The 22289-nt window shown below is 52.7% G+C and overlaps 1 protein-coding gene across 1 annotated transcript in view; it reads left to right on the plus strand.

The window, feature by feature from the left end:
- The window catches only part of Jph3 (junctophilin 3), a 60525-nt gene that overhangs the window by 8363 nt on the left and 29873 nt on the right, over positions 1–22289 (plus strand). The window contains exon 2 of the mRNA NM_020605.3: positions 14046–14823. Coding sequence (NP_065630.1) covers positions 14046–14823 — 778 coding nt within the window. The remainder of the gene's footprint in view (positions 1–14045; positions 14824–22289) is intronic.

Raw genomic sequence — 22289 nt, forward strand, 5'->3', positions numbered from 1 at the left:
ACCTCACCCAAAGTGGGGCAGAGCTGATGCTCACAGCCCAGAGCCCCCAAACTGTAAGAATTCATAGACAAACTATGCCCTTTGTGGTGAATATTTGAATATGCTTGGCCCAGGGAGTGGCACCATTTGGAGGTGTGACCCTGTTGGAGTAGGTATGGCCTTGTTAGAGTAGGTGTAGCCATGTTGGAGTGGGTGTGGCCTTGTTGGAGTGGGTGTGGCCTGTGGCCTTGTTGGAGTAGGTGCGGCCTTGTTGGAGTATGTATATCACTGTGGGCATGGGCTTTAAGACCCTCATCCTAGCTGCCTGGAAGCCAGTCTTCTCCTAGCTGCCTTCCGATGAAGATATAGAACTCTCAGCTACTCCTGCACCATGCCTGCCTGGATGCTGGCTGCCATGCTTCCAGCCTTGGTGATCGCAGACTGAACCTCTGAACCTATAAGCCAGCCCCAATGTTGCCCTGATAAGAGTTGCCTTGGTCATGGTGTCTGTTCACAGAAGAAAAACCCTAACTAAGACAACCCTTCAAAACGGTTAGAAAAGCAAGGGCCATGGGGTTGTTCTGGACCCAACAGGTTTTCACACTACCTCCACCATCCCCTGGCTTCCTGAGAGAGGATCATAGGAGCTGTAGCTACAGGGTCAGCTTAGCAGAGGCAGGCTGGTCTCTGGTAGGATTTTGCCCCGTAAACACTGAGTCCCTTGACAAAACCATTCACTCTCTGGCAGAAAACATGTAGTCCTCTGCAGACTTGCAGCACTGTGTATCCTTCTAGGTGTTCACAGAACCCCAGAGAGGAACCCTGTGCTCACCACAATGGCTGACCTGGCTCTCATGGGTCTTACACAGTGAGAACAGAGACAGGGAGATGGCCAGAGCCAGGAGATCTCTCCAGGATAGTAAGTCTGAAAATAGGGAGTAGGGACTGAAGTCATGTTCCCACTCTTAACATCTGTTGCCTCCGCCGGGCACCCCGCTCCTTCCCCACAGCACAGGGTGCTCAGCATCTTCCTTGGGCTTTCCCCTGGCCCCCAGCTCAGCAGTGCGGTCTTGAGTGTTCCTGACTTGGGTTGCATCAGCAACATTCTGGAAGCTTCCCAGGCCCTCGCTGCTTAGCCTTGAGGTAGGGAGAGCAGGAAACCCTCCACCTCATTTTGCAAACGAGCAACTGATGCTCCAGTAAGCTGTGGGGGGTTGGGAAGACTGGGCCAGGGACATAGACTTGCCCATTTGGGGGGGAGTCTGAACAGGCTGCTTGTACTATATGGAGAACCCCTCTACACACTGCTCTCCTGCTTGCTGCCCCTGGGAGGGGGAAGTGGGCACTTCAGGAAGAGCTCTGGCCAGTTTCCCGAGGAAGACTTGCTGTCATGGTTTTAATGTGCTTGGCCCAGGGAGTGGCACCATTTGGAGGTGTGGCCTTGTTGGAGTGGGTGTGTCACTGTGGGCATGGGGTTTTAAGACCCTCATCCTAGCTGCCTGGAAGCCAGTATTCTGCTAGCACCCTTCAGATAAAAATGTAGAACTCTCAGCTCCTCCTGTACCATGCCTGCCTGGATGCTGCCATGTTCCTGCCTTGATGATGATGGACTGAACCTCTGAACCTGTAAACCAGCCCCAATTACATGTTGTCCTTGTAAGAGGTGCCTTGGTCAGAGTGTCTGTCCACAGCAGTAAAACCCTAACTAAGACAGTTACCAACACAGAGGAGGCTGGGGAGTGCCAGGTGAAGCTCCTCGAGGCAGGCAGGCTGGCTAGTTTTCAACTCTAACTGGGGTCACCTGAGAAGAGGGACCCTCAGTTGAAGAACTGCCTCCGTCGGGCTGTCCTTTGGGCAAAGCTGCCTGTGGAGACATCTTCTTGATTAATGATTGATGTAGGAGGGCTCAGCCCATTGTGGGTGGTGCCACCCTGGGCAGGTGGTCCTGGGTGCTATGAGAATGCAGACAGAGCAAGCCATGTAGAGCAAGCCAGTGAACACTATTCCACCTGTGTGGGTGCTGCTTGGGTTCCTGCCCGGAACTCCCTCCACGATAGATGTGGCAGAAAAATGTAAGCCGTATGAATCCTTCCCTTTCCCAAGTTGCTCTTGGCCAGTGTATTAGACCAGGAACTAATGGGAAACCATGAGAGTCGGTGTCATGGCCCCTCAGGTGCGCTCAGAGACCGGCGTATGGTGGGCTTGCACCCCGAGAGGCAGAAAATGGCATTTGGTAACACTTTTGGTAATAACTTTATTGAGCTATAATTCACGTAAAAATTTGTTCTCTTCAGCGAACAAGGTTGCGTTTTTAGTGTGTTCACAGCTGGGGTCTCCCTACTAGTCTAACTGGTTTTCCTTTTTTTTTTTTTGTCTGTCTGTGCGCACACAGTGGTGCATGCGCCTCACAGTCAAAGCAAACTTCGGGGGGGCTCCTCCTTAGGTGCCATCTTGTTCCATATGAGACAGAGTCTCTCACTGGGCTGGACCTTGCTGGCTAGGCTGAGATCAGCCTGTCTGTGCCACTCCAGGGGGGATAACAAGTAGGTCCCTCCATGCCTGGCTTACTCGAGTGGGATCTGGGGACTGAAACCTCTGGCTGTTGTTCTTCCACCGTCTGGACTCTGTGGCTCAGGCTGCCCTGCCTCAGCCTCCCAAGTTCTGGGATCACAGATCTGCACCACCAGCCTGTCTGGAACACTTTCTAGCTCTACGACTCCCTTCATGCCTGGTGACCGTTAGTTAGCTTGCTTCATGTTCCCAGGTTTGCCTACTTTGGACATTGCACGTGCACATGTGATCAGGCGTGTGTCCCTATGTGAGTGGCCCCCCTCACTGAGTATGGTGTTCTCATTCCTCAGTACCCATTCTTTATTCCTTTTTTCTGTCCGAGTAGTACTCCACTGTTTGGTGACCACGTGTTCCTTTCTTGGGCTTTTGCACTGGTCCCACCTTTTGGATGCACTGAGCAGTTCGGCTGGGACTCTGTGATTGCATATTTTCAGTTCTCTCAGCGTTTCCAGGAGTGGATTCTCAGGGTCCCGTGGGGCGAGGAACCAGCTGACCGTTTGTGTGCTGTCTCCGATTCCTGCTTGCCATGTGGTGAGGGTTTCATTACCCCATCCTCACCCCCAGGCTCACCCCCACCTGATACTGCTGCCGGTCTGAATGCAGCCATGTTGGCCCATGTGTCTTGCTGTGGTTATGTTCATGCGTCCTTCGGTGCTGGGTGTTGGTGTCTCTTCACGTCCCGTGTGTGCTACTGATGATGTCTGACCTCTGTACTGCCTGTTTAGATTTTGCCTGTTTTTAAACCCCATTACTTTTTATTATTCGATTCTAGGGCTTTCTGTAGATGGTGAGCATCCAAGAGTGCTCGTTGGAAAGGAGGTCAACCATCAGAGATCTCCTCGGGGTCAGCTTCTTTCTCCCAGAGATCCCAGCACTGTGGTAGGCACACAGTGGGTGTTCAGCGGGGTCACTGCTTACAGTCTTTATCAGGGTCTGTGGTTCTCATCAGAGCCCGTGACGCACAACCAGCTGGCTCTGTGGGATGGGTACACAGAGCCCAGGACGGTTTGGCTGTTAGTCGCTCTAGAGTAGCCCATGTTGATTGTTTGGTGTTGGTGGAGACAGGGTGGTGTCTGTAACCTGGAGAAGGTCATCTGGGGGAGTAACTTTGGATGGAGAGTCTGGGGAGCAGAAACGGGGCTGGTGGGAGGGACTACTGGGCCTCCTAGCCTTCAGCAGGAGCCTGTGGCACCTCAGGGAGTGTTTGATGGCTCACTTGCTAGGAGAACCAAAGCAACCCAGGCTCCTGCCTGGCCAGCTCTGTGCAGGGCCCGAGTGACTGCACCATGTTGGGGACCACGGGCTTAGCTATATATCTCAGAGAAAATGCAGCAAACGAACCACAGGCAGGGGTTTATTGGACTGGAGTGGGCTTCAGTAACACCGACTGAACCATGAGGTAGCTTGTAGCATCAAGTCCTGTTAGGCAAAGGAGCAAGAAGAAGAGATGCATAAGCCCTGGGGAGGTATCAACCCGTTAGGGAACAGGAGATAGGAGGATGGGGGCCGGGGGAGAAGACACAGATGTAGAGGTGGGTTCTCGGAGTTAGATGACCCAGGTCCTCCTGTCAGGACCCCACTTTGACTTTCTCCCTCCACACTGTATTTTCTGGTGTATCTATGGCTGAGAGCCTGGTAATACCTCCTCCGCCTGCTGTGGAGGAGCATGGCAGAGGTTTGGAGATGAAGATGTGGACCACAGTATCACAGACTGCCGGTAGAGCCTCGGAACCCTTGGGCTGTGAGCTGGGTGCTCCACGGTTTCATGGCATTGCTGCCTGCCTCAGTTTCCAGCCCCTGAAAGAGCTCGTCAGTACTGTTAGTGCTCCCTGCAAACTGGCTCCGCCAGCAGCAGGGAGTGTAAGTAGCCAGCTGCCCACAGGGCCATCTCCGGCCCTAGCCCCAGGAGGTGGTGGCCTGAATCTCTAGAGAGTTCCATCTGCTCCATCCCGGGTGTGGCTGGTGACCGGAGAGATGGGTAATACTGAGGTAGGATGACTCTCAGGGGCAGCCCTGGGATGGATTTGTGGCTTCTGCAAGTCAGAAGCTGGTAGGCTTAGGCCTGGTGGTACAGCCCCATGTCCCACCCTTGGGCAGGTCAGCTGACCTACCCCAGGCTTTTCTCCTTCCTATCTGTCTCTGAGAGGTGACCAACCCTCCTAAAGCCACAAAGGTCCCTCCCTAGAAAACCCCAGAACTCCCCTGACCCCTGTCTTGCAGACACCCCCCACGGGTGAAGATTTGGGCTTGTTCCTGGAGTGAGGGTGCATTGTAAAGAAGAACTTGGGCTTCAGGGGGGCAGGTGTTGGGGGAGGCCCTAAGCTAGTGGGGTTCACTGTCTGAAAGAGAGACGGCTCTCTAGAGAGGGCTGTGGGGAACAGGACTGTGATTGGTTGGGAAACGTGCATTCTTTGTCTTTACTGGAGAGAGATGGTTGGTGTTTGTGGGTGGCACAGTGACCTCATTTTTTGCTCTCTCCTGATCTTGGGGTGACCTTGTCTGCATTTGACACTCTAGAAGTCAGTTCACATCTAGAGGAACATTGATGGGGGTGGGGGGCAGGAGGCAAGCTAGCACAGGCTCTTAGATGGCCAGTTGATCTCTTTTGCAAATGGGGTTAGGGTTGCCTCAGGCCTATACTGTGCCCCCTCCCATCTCTTTCTTTCCTCAGCCCCTTCCAGGGGTCTTCAGGGTCTCTGTGCCCCAGTTTCATAACTGAGGGAAGCTTCTAGAAAGTCCACCTGTTTCCTTCTCTCTTCATGGCTGAGTCTGAGCTCAGCTGTCCATTAGAACATTCAATCCCTCGTACCTCTCAGACAGTAACCAGCGGCTACTGTGCCTGGGGACGTCTGGGCTGGGCTGCCAGAGAGCCAGGCATTCTTCTAACTTCCCTCGTCAGAGCTGCCCTGCCCCTCAGCTCCTCCACATGGCTGTCCTTCTCCCAGGCTGGTGTCTGTGATGGCTGCAGGGACAGCTGTAGGGTACAGCCTCTGCTGTCCTTGACTCTGGACCTCCTTGGCTGGCCATTGCAATGTCCGGCAGGGTGGGTGTGAGGCTGATCCCCAACTTCACAGCCAGGTCAGGCCACCTGTGCAATGCCATGCAGGGTTGTTTGTGTCCCCTGGGACTGGACGTGCCATCTCCATGAGGGACAGCCACAGACTTGGCTTCAAGTCGAGGCCTGGGAAAACAGGGTGAGTCCCAGAACAGGGGTTGAGTAGCTGTGAATATGTGAGAACAGGAAATCTCTGTTTAGACCCACTTCCAGGGTAGATGGGGGATTTTAATGGCCGGCAGAAGGGGCAGGACCCCTCCACCCATGGTCAGGGCAAAAGAAGGCTGTTGCTGATTCCTCGAACTCGGTGAAGCCTACTCGAGGCCCAGCATCCCTCTGGCTGCAGATGGAGCAAGTTTTCCCTGGCCCACAGCTTGAAAGCAAAACAAACCAAAAAAAGTTTGGGGCTGGGGAGATAGCTCGATGGTTAAAAGCGCTTGCTCTTGCAGAGAATCTAGATTCGATTCCCAGCACCCACCCTACAGCTCATGACCATTTGTAACTCCAGTGCCAGAGGCTCTGACATCCTTTTCTGGTTTCCATGGGCACCAGGTACACACATGGTGCACAGAAGTACATGCAGGCAAGACACCCATATGCATAAAGGAATCTAAAAAAAACAAAACAAAACAAAACAAAACAAAAAAACCCCAAACCCTCAGTTTTATCCACATAAAATTTACATGGTACACAGTACATTCATTTAAAGTGTTCTTCAGCTTGGTGGTTTCTAGAATGTTCTCAGTCACAAGCCATCAGCACAGGCAATGGTCCAGCAGTTTTACCATCTCAGGAAGAAACTTTGTACCCAACGATCCTTCAACGAACCCTCTGCGATTCAGTCTCGGCCCTGGCAGCCGTCCTCTCTCTGTCTTGTGGATGTGCCCAAACTGGGGTGGCTTTAAGCATCTGGTTTCTGTCACTTAACTTCCGTGTGTCCAGGGCTCATCCACGTGGTAGCAGGTGTCAGATTGTTGTTTTGTTTCACATCTGAGAAATATTTTGTTACCAAGACAGACCACACCGTCTTTGTCCTTCATTAGTGGATATTTGGGTTATTTTTATCTTTGGTCTGTTGTGGGCATCATTGTTATGAACATCCATAGCGAACGTTCAGGTACAAGACGTGTATGCATTGGGCTTTCTTTTCTCGTGGGTTAGGTCATCAGGCGTGGTGGTTTACTTCCTGTAATGAACAGCTGAGATTACTCAAGTATATATAGAGAGAAGATTTGGGGATTCCTGTCCGTGATTGACCACTGTGCCTTTGGGTTTGTGGGGAGGCAGCATACCATGGTGGGAACACCATTTGCCTTACAGAGGACAATGTGGAGAAGAGGCAGCCATAGGACCTATTAAAGTCTTCAAGGGCACACGTCCAAGGCCTTAAAGATTCTGCCCTTTCCCTATAGCTCCCTGCTATGGATCTGACCTTTAACACCTGGCCCCAATCCAGACCGTGGCTCATCACAGGGTGACTTGAGGTTGAACTATTGGAGGAGTTTCTCCAGTCGCATCTTGCTCAACTTCTATGAGAGTTCTGGAAGCCGAGCCCTCATCAGGACCACCTATGTTTGGAAGTTGTGAGGTGCTAGGAAGGCTGGGTTACCAAGCATGCGGTAAGGAAACCCAGAGTAAGTGCTGAGCTCCCCCCTCTGGCACAGGCCGCTCCCTGTCATCCCTCCGTGCCCTGCAGCCCAGCCCTCGAGCCATGCCAGCTGCCCACTGAGAGTCCCTGGATCCTGGGTGCTGAGTGTCACAGCCTGCCAGGTACAGAGTGAGCAGAGCCAAGGCCACTGAGGACCAGGGCTCCATCCCTGAGGTTCTGAGCTGCCCACATCCCATCAGAGAGAGGGAAACTGAGGAAGACTGAAAAGGATGCAGGGGCACCTGGAGCTCTGGGGTCCCCCACAGGGACACAGAGAGACCCCTGAAACCTCCATGAGGCCACACAGAGACCCTGGGGACCTCCATGGGGACACACAGAGACCCCTGAAACCTTCACAGAGACACACAGAGTCACTCTGGGGACCTCCACAGGGATACACAGAGACCCCTGAAACCTCCACGGGGACACACAGAGACCCCTGAAACCACCATGGGGATACACAGAGACCCTGGGGACCTCCATGAGGACACACAAAGACCCTGGGAACCTCCTGGGGGCACAGAGACTCTGGGGACCTCCATGGGGACACACTGTTCTTCTCTAAACCTGAAACTTCTGTGAAAATCTTGTTAGTAATTGTACTAGGACAATGAAAAGCATCTCCATGCCACTCCAGTGCAGTAGTCAGTGAAGAGAAAAGTGCCACCACGGAGACCACAAATTCCGGCCACTAGGGTGTAGCCTGTCATTTACATGGCTAACTGCACCTCAGGCATGTCCTCCCCAGGCTGAGGTGGACCACACAGGTGCACTTCCCCCGTGCTGTTCATGGGACCTCTCATTTAGGCAGCATGGGGGTGAAGATGGGCTTGTGTTCGAGGCTCCACTGGGCTCCAGTTTTGCCCTGGACCCTCCTCCTGACTCAGTGCTTCTTATGCAGGCATGAGGCACGTGTCCTTCAAACCAGCCCCCTTCCTGCTCCCTCCATATGCTGTCTGACTCTTCCCTGGTGCCCTCTTTTCCTCGGGCCAGCCTTCCCTCCTCTTCCTGTCCCTAATCCCTTCTGAGATCGCATGTACCCCAGCTTATGAAGACTATAAGTACTGACCCAGGACAGTGCCATGAGCTCAGGCAAGCCGTGACACTCAGGTATGCCACAGTCCTCAGCTAGATACCACATTCCTTCAGAGGCTGACCTCTGCCTTTCTAAGTATGTGGTTGCTGTCAAATCTTCAACATCCTACCCCAGAAGAGAGCTTCAGACTCTGCCCTGCCCTGCCCTGCCCTGCCCTTCTCTTCCCACCTCCTTTCCCTTCTCCCTCCTCCTCTCCCTTCCCCATCCCTGGCCATCCCAGCATTATAGCACAGCTTAAAAGCTGAATCCACACTCAGTCTCGCCCATCCTTGCAACTGGAAGCTTCATTACTGCTGAGCCAAGCAATGTTCCCCATTGTACATTTCCCATGCACAGTCTGACTGAGCAATCGACTCTGTTTTAATTGCATTATTTTATTTAAATCATTGGTCAGTTCTCCCGACCCTTCAGATGCCCAATAAGAAAAGCTCTCAACACAGCTTCTTCCCCAAACCTGAGTCTTCGTGTATAACTACACACATCCAAGCCTGTTCACAGGTTGGTCCTTGCTCCCAGTCATGCTGGAGCATCCCGCTAGGGTTCCTGTTTGATCACTGTGCCTGCCTCCTTCTTAGGTTCCTCCCTCGTTTTGGTGGATCCCCTTCTGCAGTAGCTCTCTGAGAAAGGATGCCCAGAAGATCAGGTTTCTGTGGCTTGATCACTTGATTGGCATGTTGGTATTTAATGAAAATAGAACATGATTTTTGTTCAGAATTTGTGCCATGTGGGGACATAGTTTCACACCAGGGACACTCTGCTGTTGTAGTCTTTTGTCCTTCTGTCTATTGGACAGTGTATCACAGGCTTGTGTCCTCTGTCTGTTGGACAATGTATCTTGGACTTGTGTCTTCTGTCTTTTGGACAATGTATCCTTTGTCTTGTTTTCAAAGCAGGATTTCTCTGTATAGCCTTGGCTGTCCTAGAACTCCTTATGTAGACCAGGCTGTCCTTGAACTCAGAGATCCACTCTGCCATCCAAGCACTTGAGTTAAAGGTGTGTGCCGACACCACCCGGCCAGACACAGTGTATCTTGTATGCTCTGCTTCTGTGTCTTTCTGGAAGCTCTCTGCTGCCATGACCTCCCCTTCACCATGCAGGGATGTGGGTCCTCAGGACGCCCAGACCCTTCATGCTCTGGGAGAACGGTCATCTCTGCATTTGATCTCTTCCTTTTGTGCTTTCCTGGAACTTCATCTTGGGGCTTTGGTTCCTGCCCCATTCACTGTCTTGCTTACTTCTTTTCCAACTTAATCATATTCTTAAAGTGTGCGTATCCACACCGTTCTGTTCCTGGGTTGGAAGGTTCAGGGTTCAGACTCTCTGAGGTCTCTGAGTGTGATTCAGTCCATAGCTAATGCCAGCAGCCGTAGCTCTCCAGAGTCACACAGGCTATAGAATGCCACTTCATGGCTGGCGGATACAGGAGGGTGTGGTCATTCTCATAGCCTTTTCTGAGGAAAACTTTCCAAAGACCTTGAGATAACCTTCTTTGTGGCAGAGTAGTTTAGTTCCAGTGATGTATGTGTGTGTGTGTGTGTGTATATATATATATATATATACACACACACATATGTATGTATATGTATGTGTGTATGTATGTATATATATACATATATGTATGTGTGTATGTATATACATATATGTGTATATACATATATGTATATACATATATGTGTGTATAAAATGTGTGTGTATATATATGTGTATATATATGTGTGTGTATATATATGTATGTGTATGTGTATATATATATATATATATATGTGTGTGTGTGTGTGTGTGTGTGTGTGTGTGTGTGTATGTATGTGTATGTAGTCAGCCAAATAGGTTGATGGTTTAATTCGGTGTGTATCATGTGCTTGGCATGTGCAAGGCCCTAGATTTGGTCCTTAGCACCAAAAATAAATAATATGAAGTAAAACAAAAAATGACATAGGTCAGACCCGGTGGTGATTTCTGTGATAGAAGACATCCATGCAGCAGACTGTTATACAACCTTTATTGATAGTGGAAAGAGGTCTACTGCAAAGGAAAGAAGGTTCTAGAACATGGTGTAACTGAATGTGCTGTGCTAGGCTCAAAGAAGCTCCCTGTTCTGCCTGCGTCCCTAGACACTGGGATGCTCTTCCCGTGGTAGGAATCACTCGTCTCCTCTGAAATCCTGACTCCGTGGTCAGAGTCGGGGCCCCGGAGTATTGCGTTTCTCGTCTGGAATCCATCCTCAGGGACAACACTGCTGTGGCCACTGTGGCCACTTGAGAGGCCTGCCTGGCACCACCCCCGCTGTGACAGTGCCCTAGTGTCTTCTTTACTCTGAGAGGCACGGACTCACTGTTTTCCCCCAACCCGAACGGTTGGGAAAATCACTTCTTGGCTGAAGCCGACAAATCACAGCTTGAGCCCTCGGTGCCACACACAAGCTGGCCAAGACAGCTCACATCCCGGTCCTCCTGGCAGCCTAGAGCATCCCACTGCGGGCAGAGGGTTGCAGGGCAGCAGGGCAGCAGGCTCCCTGTCCCAAATGGATGAGGATGCTACAGACCAGGTTGCAGGCCCTTGCAGGGTTGACTGCAGGAGGGATGTTCACATAGCCTGGTCCTCGGGCTCCTCCACTTTCTGAGGAGGGTGCCTACCCCACCCTCAGACCAATGTCTTCCACCCTTTGTAGTAATGGCTTAAAGTGCTGGTTCCTGGGACAGCTACTTTCCCTGTAGGCTCCCAGCCGGCTTTGAGGATACATTATAACCGTCTTGCCTCCAGGTGAAGTGGAGTCCATGATGCTCTCTCTGTAGAACCCTCTGCACCCTGTCTCTCCTCTGTGACCCCACCCTGTGTGTGAATCCAGAGAGATGAATCCCGCTCTGTTGGCATGCCAAGTTTTCTTTCCTTTCTTTCTCTTCTGTTTGTCTCGTGATAGAGTCTTACTTTACAGCTAAGCTGGCCTCAAAAGTGTGATCATCTTCCTGCCTCAGCCTCCAAGGACTGGGATTGCAGGCATGAGCCATCACACCTGATTTTTTTTCTTTCTGCATAATACTGGGGATGGATCCCAGACCTTCACATGGGCTAAGCGTGTGTTCTGTCACTGGACTGGGCTATAAGCCTCCAGTTATGCTTTACCAAGGAAGCCACAGCTCTAAGCAGATTTGCCCAAAGCTCTCAGCAGATGGGCACTTTATGCACATCTGTCCTCTGCCGAGAGCCACACATCAATAGAGAGCTAGGTGCCTGCAGTGTGGTGTTGGTGCCTGGGTAGCCAGGAAGGTGCATTCAGGGATCTGGTACTATTCTGGGTCAGTGCAGCATGTGGTCGGTTGGTCCAAATGGCTTGTGTGTGGCTGGGGAGAGACGTGAGCTGCATTGACCTGGAGGAGCTGGCTGGGTGCAGTTTGATGAAGGAGACATTCTGTGATATAGAAGCCAGGACTACTGGCTTTCCAGAGAAGTTATATGGGAGTAATGACAGGGTGTGGACCCTAGGTGGCGCTATGTGCCTCATACCTACCAGTGGAGTGTGTTTATCTCTGAAGTCTGTAAATGAGGAAGGGGGCCAGGTGACAGAGTAGGGAGTGGGGTCAGGGTAGGGAAGAGTAGGGGGCTAGAGGAGGCAGCTGCTGTGCACTCCCAGACATTTCACATCTGAGAAGTAAGATCCTGGGCTGCTGCGTCTTAAGAGTTCACAAGAGACCCAAAGTTTGTACCAAAATAATTTGGTTTAATGTGTGGCACCTCAGAACGATACCAGTGTCATCCTTAACACATCCACTGCCGCAGGCTGGAAGGTCACTTCCCAGTGTGATGAGCTTGCTCTTCTGCTGGATCCAGACTAGGTCTACACCATGAGGACAACTGGCCTGTTGTGCAGATAGGGAAGCTGAAGGGGTCCAGAAACTTGCCTTCAGCCATAGAGTGATATCAGAGAGAGATGGAGGCGGGTTTCTGGATGTCTCATTGCTGGTTTTAGTGCCTTTATAACGTCTTGGGGCTGAGGAGATGGCTCAGACAGTACAGTGCCTGCCACACAAGCATGAGGACCTAAGGCCAACCCCAGCACCCATGTACAAAGCAAGGTGTATGGTGCTTGCTTTAATCTCAGCACTGAGGGGTGGAGACAGAAGGGTCCCTGGTACTTGCTGGCTAATCAGTCGTCCGAATTGGTGAGCTCCGGGTTGAGTGAGAGACCCTTGCCTGAAAAATAAATAAATTAAAAATAAAATAAAAAAAGAAGAATGTCTGGAGAGAATGGTTAAGAGTGAATTCTGCTCTTCCAAAGGATCCAACTTCAGTTCCCATCACCCCCACCAGGTGGCTCACAACCTCCTGTAACTCCAGCTCTGGGGGATCTGCTGCCCTCTTCTGGCTCCTGAAGGCATTGCATGCATGTGGTGCACAGCTGTAGATGCAGGGAAACATACATAAAATGAAAGTGAAAATTAGATCTTAACAAAGTGGAGAACAGGTGTGGAGGAAAACAGCCATCACAACTCACCTCAGCACAGGTGTGCACACCTGCACACACCCACAGATATGCACACGTGCATGCATACAGTTTGCACACATTTTTTACATTACAGTTTTAACCGCTTTTTCCTGTTTGACTGTGTTGCCCAGGTTAGCTCCGGGTTTCTGGGCTCAGGTGATCCTTCTGCCTCAGCCTCCAAGGGCCATTGTATCATGGCACTTTTTACCATGATTCTCGTTGGTATTGAACATGTTACCATCTATGCTATACTAGAAAGAACATCTCCATCACCCAGAATGGAAGTATGCCCCCCAAGGAGAGGCACAAGCTATGCATTCCTGTCCCAGTCCCCAGGGCTTCACCCCTGCGTGGAACTGAGGGGGGAAGGGAGCTGGCTGCTTTTCTGTGGTGTCAAGGCTGTGTCCTGGTACACTGACATCATCCTCCTTCTTGTCTAATTTTCCACGTCATGGCTTTCTCACAAGGCTGATGATGGTTAACACAGGGTTATTTTGGACCTCTGCGGACAGTGCAGTGTACAGGGAGTAAGTTTCTGGACTCTCAAATTCTACAGTGTACTTGTCAGGTAATTTTTTTTTTAATTTTTTGGTTTTTTGAGACAGGCTTTCTCTGTGTAGCCCAGGCTGTCCTGGAACTCACTTTGTAGACCAGGCTGGCCTTAAACTCAGAAATCTTCCTGTCTCTGCCTCCCAAGTGCTGGGATTAAAGGCGAGCGCCACCACTGCCCAGCTTCAGGTAATTTTAATGTCCGTTGTTCATGCACCTGATGCTCTTCTGGGCTGTCCCCACTGCTGGCAAACCTTCTGGGACACCTTCAGCAGCAGCAGCAGCAGCAGGTACCTTGCTCTCCCCAAGGCGAACCTCTGCCCTTAACAGTCTCACAGCCCCCCAGCCTTCTGCAAGCCACGTTTCCTTCCTCTGTTACCCCTCTCTCTGAAGGTTCCCCAGGGTCACAGTGGACTCTACCTCTCTGTATCAGACCCCAGCTCAGTCTCAGAATCCAGCCATGGGAGGCAGTCCCTTTGAACATACGTCAGTGAGGTCCGTGGGTGGCCTCACTGTGGCACTTCTGCCTCTGTGCCCAGGTAAACCCACCTGGGTTTCACTTTCAAAGAGAGGTTCTGAGAGGGGCAGGTGAGTGTGGTATCTTCCACACACCCGCCACCGACATCCCTCTTCAGGAGCTCACCCCTCTTTTCTTTGTCTCCCCAGGAACGTATCAGGGCCAATGGGTTGGTGGCATGCGCCAGGGCTACGGTGTGCGGCAGAGTGTCCCTTATGGCATGGCCGCAGTCATCCGTTCGCCCCTGAGGACCTCCATCAACTCCCTGCGCAGCGAGCACACCAACGGGGCGGCACTGCACCCGGACGCCTCCCCGGCAGTGGCCGGCAGTCCGGCCGTGTCCCGTGGTGGCTTCGTGCTGGTGGCCCACAGTGACTCGGAGATCCTCAAGAGCAAGAAGAAGGGACTGTTCCGGCGCTCGCTGCTGAGCGGCCTGAAGCTACGCAAGTCTGAGTCCAAGAGCAGCCTGGCCAGCCAGCGCAGCAAGCAGAGCTCCTTCCGCAGCGAGGCCGGAATGAGCACCGTGAGCTCCACGGCCAGCGACATCCACTCCACCATCAGCCTGGGCGAGGCCGAGGCTGAGCTGGCGGTCATTGAGGACGACATCGACGCCACTACCACCGAGACCTACGTGGGTGAATGGAAGAACGACAAACGCTCGGGCTTCGGTGTGAGCCAGCGCTCGGACGGGCTTAAGTATGAGGGCGAGTGGGTCAGCAACCGCCGGCATGGGTACGGGTGCATGACTTTCCCCGACGGCACCAAGGAGGAGGGGAAGTACAAGCAGAACGTGCTCGTGAGCGGCAAACGCAAGAATCTCATCCCGCTGCGTGCCAGCAAGATCCGGGAGAAGGTGGACCGGGCCGTGGAGGCAGCCGAGAGGGCGGCCACCATCGCCAAGCAGAAAGCCGAGATCGCTGCGTCCAGGTAGGGTTGGGCGGGGTGTCCTGCAGAACCTAAATTTTGGTTCACGACCTGCTCTGCCCGCTGGTATTGTGCCCAGTGTGAGGCTTGCCCGCTGTTCCTCTATCCGGTTCCCCAACAGGGTCTTGGTGTTCTTGGAGGTCCCCAGAAGGTGGTCATGGGGTGGGGTGGGGGGAGAGCTTGGGGACCTGCAGCTTCCTCTAAAACAGGGCAGGAGGGAGTCAGGAGGCTGAAGACAGGGAGGGGATGCCTCTTGTCTCTATGTGTCTTAAGTATGTTTCGTTCCTGTATACCGCCGATAGAGAGAAGGCTGATCTAGTGTATGAGACACTGTTTCAGGGATACAGAAGAAAGCTGGAAGGTACCTCAGTACCCCAGATCTATGACTGAGGTCCCTCATGGACCCTCAGGAGACACCTCTTCCAAGGGAGCAGAACAGATAAGGGGTTCACATGAGGCTTGGCATTTTGAGCCAATCACTGCCCCACTCTGCCTATGGGGCATTAAACTTGTGGCTCAGGTGGACTACCGGGCCCCAGGGAAGGGGTACCACCGTGGCTGTGGGTGAGCATTGTGTGGTGTTCTCTGTATGTTTGTGTCAGTGCAGTGTGCAAGCCCCAGGGCTGAAGAAAGTGCTCCGGGGTGGTTCCCTGAAAACCACAGGCCAGTGTAGGAGCCTGGGCTGCTCAGCCAGTCTGAGAGGCTGCAGACTGGGGAGCCCAGGAGCCACAGCCTCAAGCTTGAGGATGCTGCCCGGTATGAAGCCCAGAGCTTGTCCTGGTGCCCCTGGCCTCTGCTCTGATGCACCTCCTTTTAAAAAATAAGTATTTATTTTATGTATGTAAGCACACTGTAGCTCTCTTCAGACACACTAAAAGACATCAGATCCCATTAGAGATGGTTGTGAGTCACCATGTGGTTGCTGGGAGTTGAACTCAGGATCCCTGGAAGAACAGTCAGTGCTCTTAACCGCTAAGCCATCTCTCCAGCCCAATGATGCGCCTCTTAGGATGGCTTTGTGAAGGTGATGCCCAGGGTTATCATCTGAGACAAATTGCCATCATCTTTACCAGATCACCGGTGTCTGCTTGCAAGTGATGTATCCGGCTTGTTGATTGCTGACCTTCCCTTAGTAGGAGGGTCATGGGACCCTCATCTGAGTAGTCACCCCCACCCCATGCCAAACAGTGGCCTGCTCTTTTGCCCTAATTGCACATGGCCTCTCAGCTTGGGGGCGGGACTAGAGTACATAGATGAAGAAAGATCAGGAGCAGGGGTTCGAGCTGCGTGGTCATGTGGAAGCCAACACCTGTGCTGGGATTGGCCTTTGGGGGAAAACACCCACGTTCCTCTCAGCTACCCCCACCCAGGCTCTGAAAGGAAGCATAATAAATGTGTTGGCTCCCCAGAGTGAACTCTGGTGGTACAGATCTTGCTTGCTTTGTTGTCAGGACATTAGAGGTAGATGTTTGTCTCCGTCTTCAGCTACAGAAGGCCTCAGGTGGTGTTAGAAGCCGGAAGTCTCTGTCATTCCCGGCTTGAGAGCTTGGGGGCTGGCAGCCATTTACTGTACAGGCCTCAGTCTCCTGATCCAGTGGCCTCAGGGGATATGTGTCCATCTGGAAAACTTCTCAGGCGCGGACTGAGCATCCAGGAAGCTCCCACTCAGCCTTTGGACTGTAGCAATTGAAGGTTTGCTGGTTCTGGAAAACTTGCATCAAGGTACAGAGCGCAGGTGTCAGCTGAGGTCTGGCAGGCGGCAAGACACGCCTGTCCTCTGTAGTGGCTGTGGTCTAGAGGGGAACATAAGAATTCTTTAAGAGATGGAAAGAAGGGCAGAATTTCTACCTCAGTACTGAGGCCAGACACCACTCTGTCTTAACCCTACCCCAACAACCCCAGTTAGTGATGGGTGTGGCTGTTCACCTGGGATTTTAGGGACCTGAAATGTGTTTTGTTGTAAACATACTACTTCACACAGAAAGGTGGGAAGTGACAGCCAGAAGAGCGTGGTGCTGGCTGAAAGCTGATATGTGCACCCTACATCCCGAGCATCCAATGAACAAACATCCAGTGGCTTCCTTTTGCTGTCTGCTTTGTATTTAGGGACCCTGGTGGATAAGGGACAGTTCAGAGGCTGGGAGCACTGGCCATAGCTCTGATAGGTACCAGGTGGATTCTTTTATTTTTTCTTTTTTTGAAACAAGGCCTACGTAGCCCTGGCTTCCTTGGAATTCGCTATGTAAACCAGGCTGGAGCTAAAGGCAGAGAGCTCTGCCTGTCTCTGCCTCTGAGTGCTGGGACTGAAGGCATACACCATCACGCTTGGCTCCAGCTGAGTTCTTGAATGAAGAGCGTCTGAGACACATGGGAGATCTTCCACAGACCTGATGTCTCAGGCAGCCAAAATGGGAATGTGGGGCCCAAGGCAGTTTCTGTATAGATGCCATGCAACACTGGGTGATGTCTCCCTGGAACGGGGAGGTGGTGTTGGACCTAGGTGTATTCAGGGAGAGACACCCTGTGGTTGGTGTTTCTCTCTGAGCCTCAGTTCCCTCATCTACGACAGAAGAGCCATACTGTTCCCAGTACCTGCCCCTGACCTGCCTTCCCCAGAGTGAGAGCATGCAGAGCTGTACAGGGGTTGGAACACAGTGGTCTACATGTGTCGGGAAAGCCCAGGGGTGGGGCTAAGAGGACAAGAGGGACTCAGAGAAGTTGGGCTCAGCCTGGGAGCTCTGAGTGAGTCACCAGCCCCTCAAGTTCTGGCCAGCCAGTCACTGTACCTGTCCCCTCTGGTACCTCTGTTGTTTTCCCTAACAAGCAAAGGGACAGATGGGAGGAGACAGGGAAAAGATGTATGTATTGTTGTGTACCTGGACACACATACACACACACACACACACACACACACACACACTCCTACCTAGTCTGTTGAAGCCCTGAAGAACACCCATTACCCCCATTGGCTGCCTGGGTCCAAACTTGTTTTCTGCATAGCTAAGGTCACAGAGAGGCCCCAGTCCTGTTACCTTATTGGTGGCATGGCCATAAGATGAGATGGGCCCCAATTCTGTGTTTACACAGCTGGGATTTCAGAGTCTTTTGAGAAAGAGTCCAGTTGATGGGTGTGCCCCTTCCCAGGCGACCTTCGCATAGTGTGGGACCCACAATGTACATCATGCTGTACCATATACAGGTATGCCAGGCCCCTTCATCTCCCTCTGGGCAGTCCTAGATTACTGGCACAGGCCAAGTTGTGGGGTCTGGCCCGAGTGTGGCTGACAAGAAAGACAGGAGGCACCAGACCCTCACCAGTCACCAGGAACCAGCTTCTTAGACTCTGACCTTGAGAATAGCAGGGACCTGTTCTCAGCTCCACTGTCACTGCCGGAGGCCCGGGCAGGCTGCTCTCTAAGCAGTGGTTCCTCCGAGAGGATGGAGCCCATGGTGTGAGGCCGGGTCTATGGTCGGCCCATCTTCATTGTTCTGAATGCTGACTCTTGGTGTCTCCTGCTGGAGGTCGGGAGGCAGGGCAGGGCCATCTAGAAGGCAAGCCACCACCCAGGCTATAAGCCTGAGTCTGTGTCTTCTACATCCTTCCAATGGGCTTAGAACGTGGGGACCAAGAGGGAACCAGAGGCCAGTGTTGAAGAGGTGGCAAATGATTGGCAGAGCTTTGGGTCTGGCAAGAGCCAACAAAGGGCTGTGCTACCATGATAGAGCAGAGCGGGTTCATCCCGGGATCATCACTGTTACCATGGAGATGACAGAGCATCTAAGAAGCTGATTCCTGATGGCTGGTGAGGGTCTCATAGGTGGCTCCATTCTGAACCTGCAGGCCAGGCCTCATCCAGTAGGGTGTAATTAGAAACTGCCCATGGTGTCCTTAGCAGTCATTCCAGGCCATCTTGGTGAAGGTTGGGGAGTAGCTCTAAAGGATGCCATAAGCCCCTTGGGGATCCCCCTTAGAGACCCCTCTTGGGATGAGGAAGAGCTGGCACCTTGAAGTACCCTTTAGATGGAGAGCTGGGGCTGGAGAGATGCTCAGAGGATAAGGGGAGCCTAGTTCAGTTGCCAGCAACCGCATCTGGCGGCTCACAACCACCTACAACTCCAGCTCAAGGGGATCAGACACCCTCCTCTGGTCTCCACGGGCATTGCATGCACACACATGCATTTACACATGCACATAAGCAAGAGATAAAATGTGAGTCTTTAAATGCAGTACTACTTCTGGAGTGGGAAGGGGGTGGGTGTGTGCACTTGGGAAGAGGCCTGCTCAGGAGAGTGTCCAACCCTCAGATCACCATGAGCCATCATGAGCTAAGCCTTCCCTCCCCCCACCCCACCCCTACCCTGTGTGTGAATGCTATGGTCCTCCTTATCCATACATTTTCCTGTGGTCAGCTGTGGTCTGCCTGGAAGTGTCTTGAGGAAAATTCCATAAGTAAATAATTCATGAGTCCCCCACACACACACTTTGGGATGGGCTCCCTCGTGCACCCATAGGTTTTTCCGCTGTGTGCCATCATGAGGTGCGCAGTGGCGTCTGGCACAGCCCCCCTCCACCCTCCCTAGGCCGTGACTCATTCTGTGACTTACTCTTGTCTGGCATATCTCTACCATGTATGATACCCACCCATGAGCCACCAGGTTGTTGCCTTCATGTGACCCTATTAGACTCAGAAGAGTGGCTGTCCTGTCACTAATAGTTATTGTCACCTTCTCACAGGCACCTGGAATAACTAATTCTATAGATGGGGCTGAGGATCGGAACCTGAGAACTCAGTGCTACCTGCCCCAAGGGGACTGCTGTATGCGTGACACTCTTTCATAACTTGCTTTGCAAGGCGCTGTGTCTGGTGCTCTGAGCCTGTCCCTTCCCCCTTGTCCCTTGTCTCCACACTGGAGCAGCCTGGTGTGCACGTTTCCTCGCCATCTGAGATGTGGGTGTTCCACGTTGCTGGAGCCCTTCCTCTGTTAGAGTGTTCCGGGCATTTCTGATCTTGCAGTTGTGGACGGAGGCTGCAGAGGCCATCCACCTACCCCTTCTGTTTCTGTATCGTTCTCCCCCGTAGCCTTATGATCTACTGGGAGGCACACGCTGTGAGCCCACGGTGGATGCATCCCCCCAGGAGGAGGTGATGGGCTCCTAGGTTTGTGGCTGTGCCCCAGGAAGCTGAATGAGGCCCCTGAGGTGTGCCGCATCTTGAGCCCAGAACCTGCAGCTGTGTCACCTCTGTTGACAAAAGGGCTGTGGAGATGTCACTGAGGGTGTGGGAGAGGGTGATTATCCCCCCAGGTGGCCCTGTTTTGTCACAGGGTCTTCATGTGAGGCAGGCAGTGAAGGCAGAGGTTGGAGCTGTGAAGTACAAAGACAAAAAAGAGGCCAGGAGCTAAGAAATGCAAGCAACTTCTAGTTGTTGGGGAAGTTAAGGGAGAGGATTTTCCTGGAGCCAATCTGGTCCAGGCCAACACAGGCCACTGCCTGATTTCAGCTCTTCTGTAGCTTGGCACATCAGGTGTAGTTTTGTTACGGTGGCCATAGGAGGCGTACGTATACGTTTGCTATTTCTGGCCACAGACCTGTCTGTGTTTGAGCACCTCCTGAGAATGTTCAAGTCCCCTCTCTCCCACCGGCTGTGCTGACCCACAGTATAGCTTCCTGGTCTAGGACTGGACTCCTGCCCCCGATGGGAGGCTGGTCACACATCTGGCAGGCAAAGGCCCATCCATATACTTGGGCTTGGCCTTGCAACTTGCAACTGGACAGGGTGGGTAGGGTTTTAGCATCCTGGGAAGTGACTAGACACAAGAGCAGCTGAGGAGGGGACACTAGAGACAAATAGCTGGAGTATATTATCCAGGGATCTGGGTTTATTCAAAAACCTCAGTTCTGTCTCAGTGATCCTAGAGATCTTGACCTTGGGCTGTGTCTGGCACCTTCTGTGGTAATTCTCAGAATGTGGGCAGCCTCTGCCCATGCCAGTACCACCTCCTGGTCCCCACCCCGAGGGCTGTCACCTTGGTGCAAACAGTCAGATCCTGTTGTTGGAAGCCACAGTTAGGACAGGTGTCACACGCCCTGCCTATGGAAATGCTGGTCACATGGTAGTCTAGGATCTCTGTGCAGTCTCAAGCAGCTGTCACCTGGATTCACAGAGGCAACACGGGCACCAGAAGGCAAAGGATTCAGCTGGAACCTCCTGTGTCCTGAGGCTCACTGGGCCTGAGAGTCCTGAGCAGGTGAAGGAGCTGTGGGACCCAGGCCTACGACATTCTCCTTTTGCCACATGAACTTGTTGTTGTTTAAAAGACCCCTGGGATGGGACTCTATGAGACCTTCCTGGCCTGTCCTAGGATTTGGTGACATCGCAGTGTCTCCTCCACATCCAGCCTGTCCTTCCCACTGAATCCCTCTTTACCACTTGTCTCTCAAAAGTGTTAAGTGAGTGGCTCCAAGTATCTGTGACCTCAGCAGGGATCCATACTCCTGGACCTTGCTTTCCTCTCTGTGTGATGGCAAGTGGGGACCAGGGCCACATGCCAGCTGACATGTCCGTGGTGTGCAGTGCGGACGTCCCAGGGTCAGGCTGACCCCAGTGGACTGAGTGACTTACTATTTATTATTCTGGCCTCTGCTCCTGTGCCCCTGTTCCCTGAACAAGTACAGAGTCTCAGTGTCCGTGGCAGCCTGTCCTATACACAGCAGGCTGTCCCCTACCTGGGCCTTTCACAGGGAATTTGCAGCTCTATCAGGTGGCTCATGTGACCCGGGTTTCACATGTGCCAGAGCCTCTTGTTGCAGCCTCCGAGTCTCTGGATGCCGGGTGTCCACGGCCAGGCCTGGCTCACTCGTTGCTCTTTGTGAGACTGACGGTAGACTTTGCTGTGACAGCTGACAGAGCAGAGGGGTCCTGAGGTCCTCCCACACACCATGGCTCCAGCCACACTGACTCTTCTGGGAACCTCCCTCCATCCTGCTGAAAGGTGGCAAAGTGCCACACCCTGGGCAGTCATAGCAGCAGGGACAGGCTGGGTGGGGTTCTGGAGGCTGCAGTGGGTGGAGCCTAGTGGGTTCTTCTCCACGGGCCAGGGCAGAGCCTCTTGTCCCTGCTGGGTGTTTCTGGGGCTTCTCAGGATTCCAAGGTTCCATGGCCTGTGGCTCTGCCACTCTGATCTCTGCCTCTGTCCCTTGTTGTCCCTTACGTCTGCGTGTATGTTGTGTAACTGAGCTCTGGAATCCATGTTTCTCGGGGATTTTAAGGTATAACTGACAACTTGGGCTTTCTCCCGTCTCTGTAGAGTGCAGTCAATGATGTAGACAGGACATGGTTTCCAGGACAGAAACCCAGGGCAGTTAGCTCAAGCAAAATGACACCTGGCTAGCTCCCCCTGCTAGAATGTACTGCAGGCCCAGCTGGACCCAGGGCTGCAGACAGCATGGCGGGGTGTGGAGTAGGTCG

Source organism: Mus musculus, chromosome 8 (genome assembly GCF_000001635.26).
Source record: "Mus musculus strain C57BL/6J chromosome 8, GRCm38.p6 C57BL/6J".
NCBI classification, from domain to species: Eukaryota; Metazoa; Chordata; class Mammalia; order Rodentia; family Muridae; genus Mus; species Mus musculus.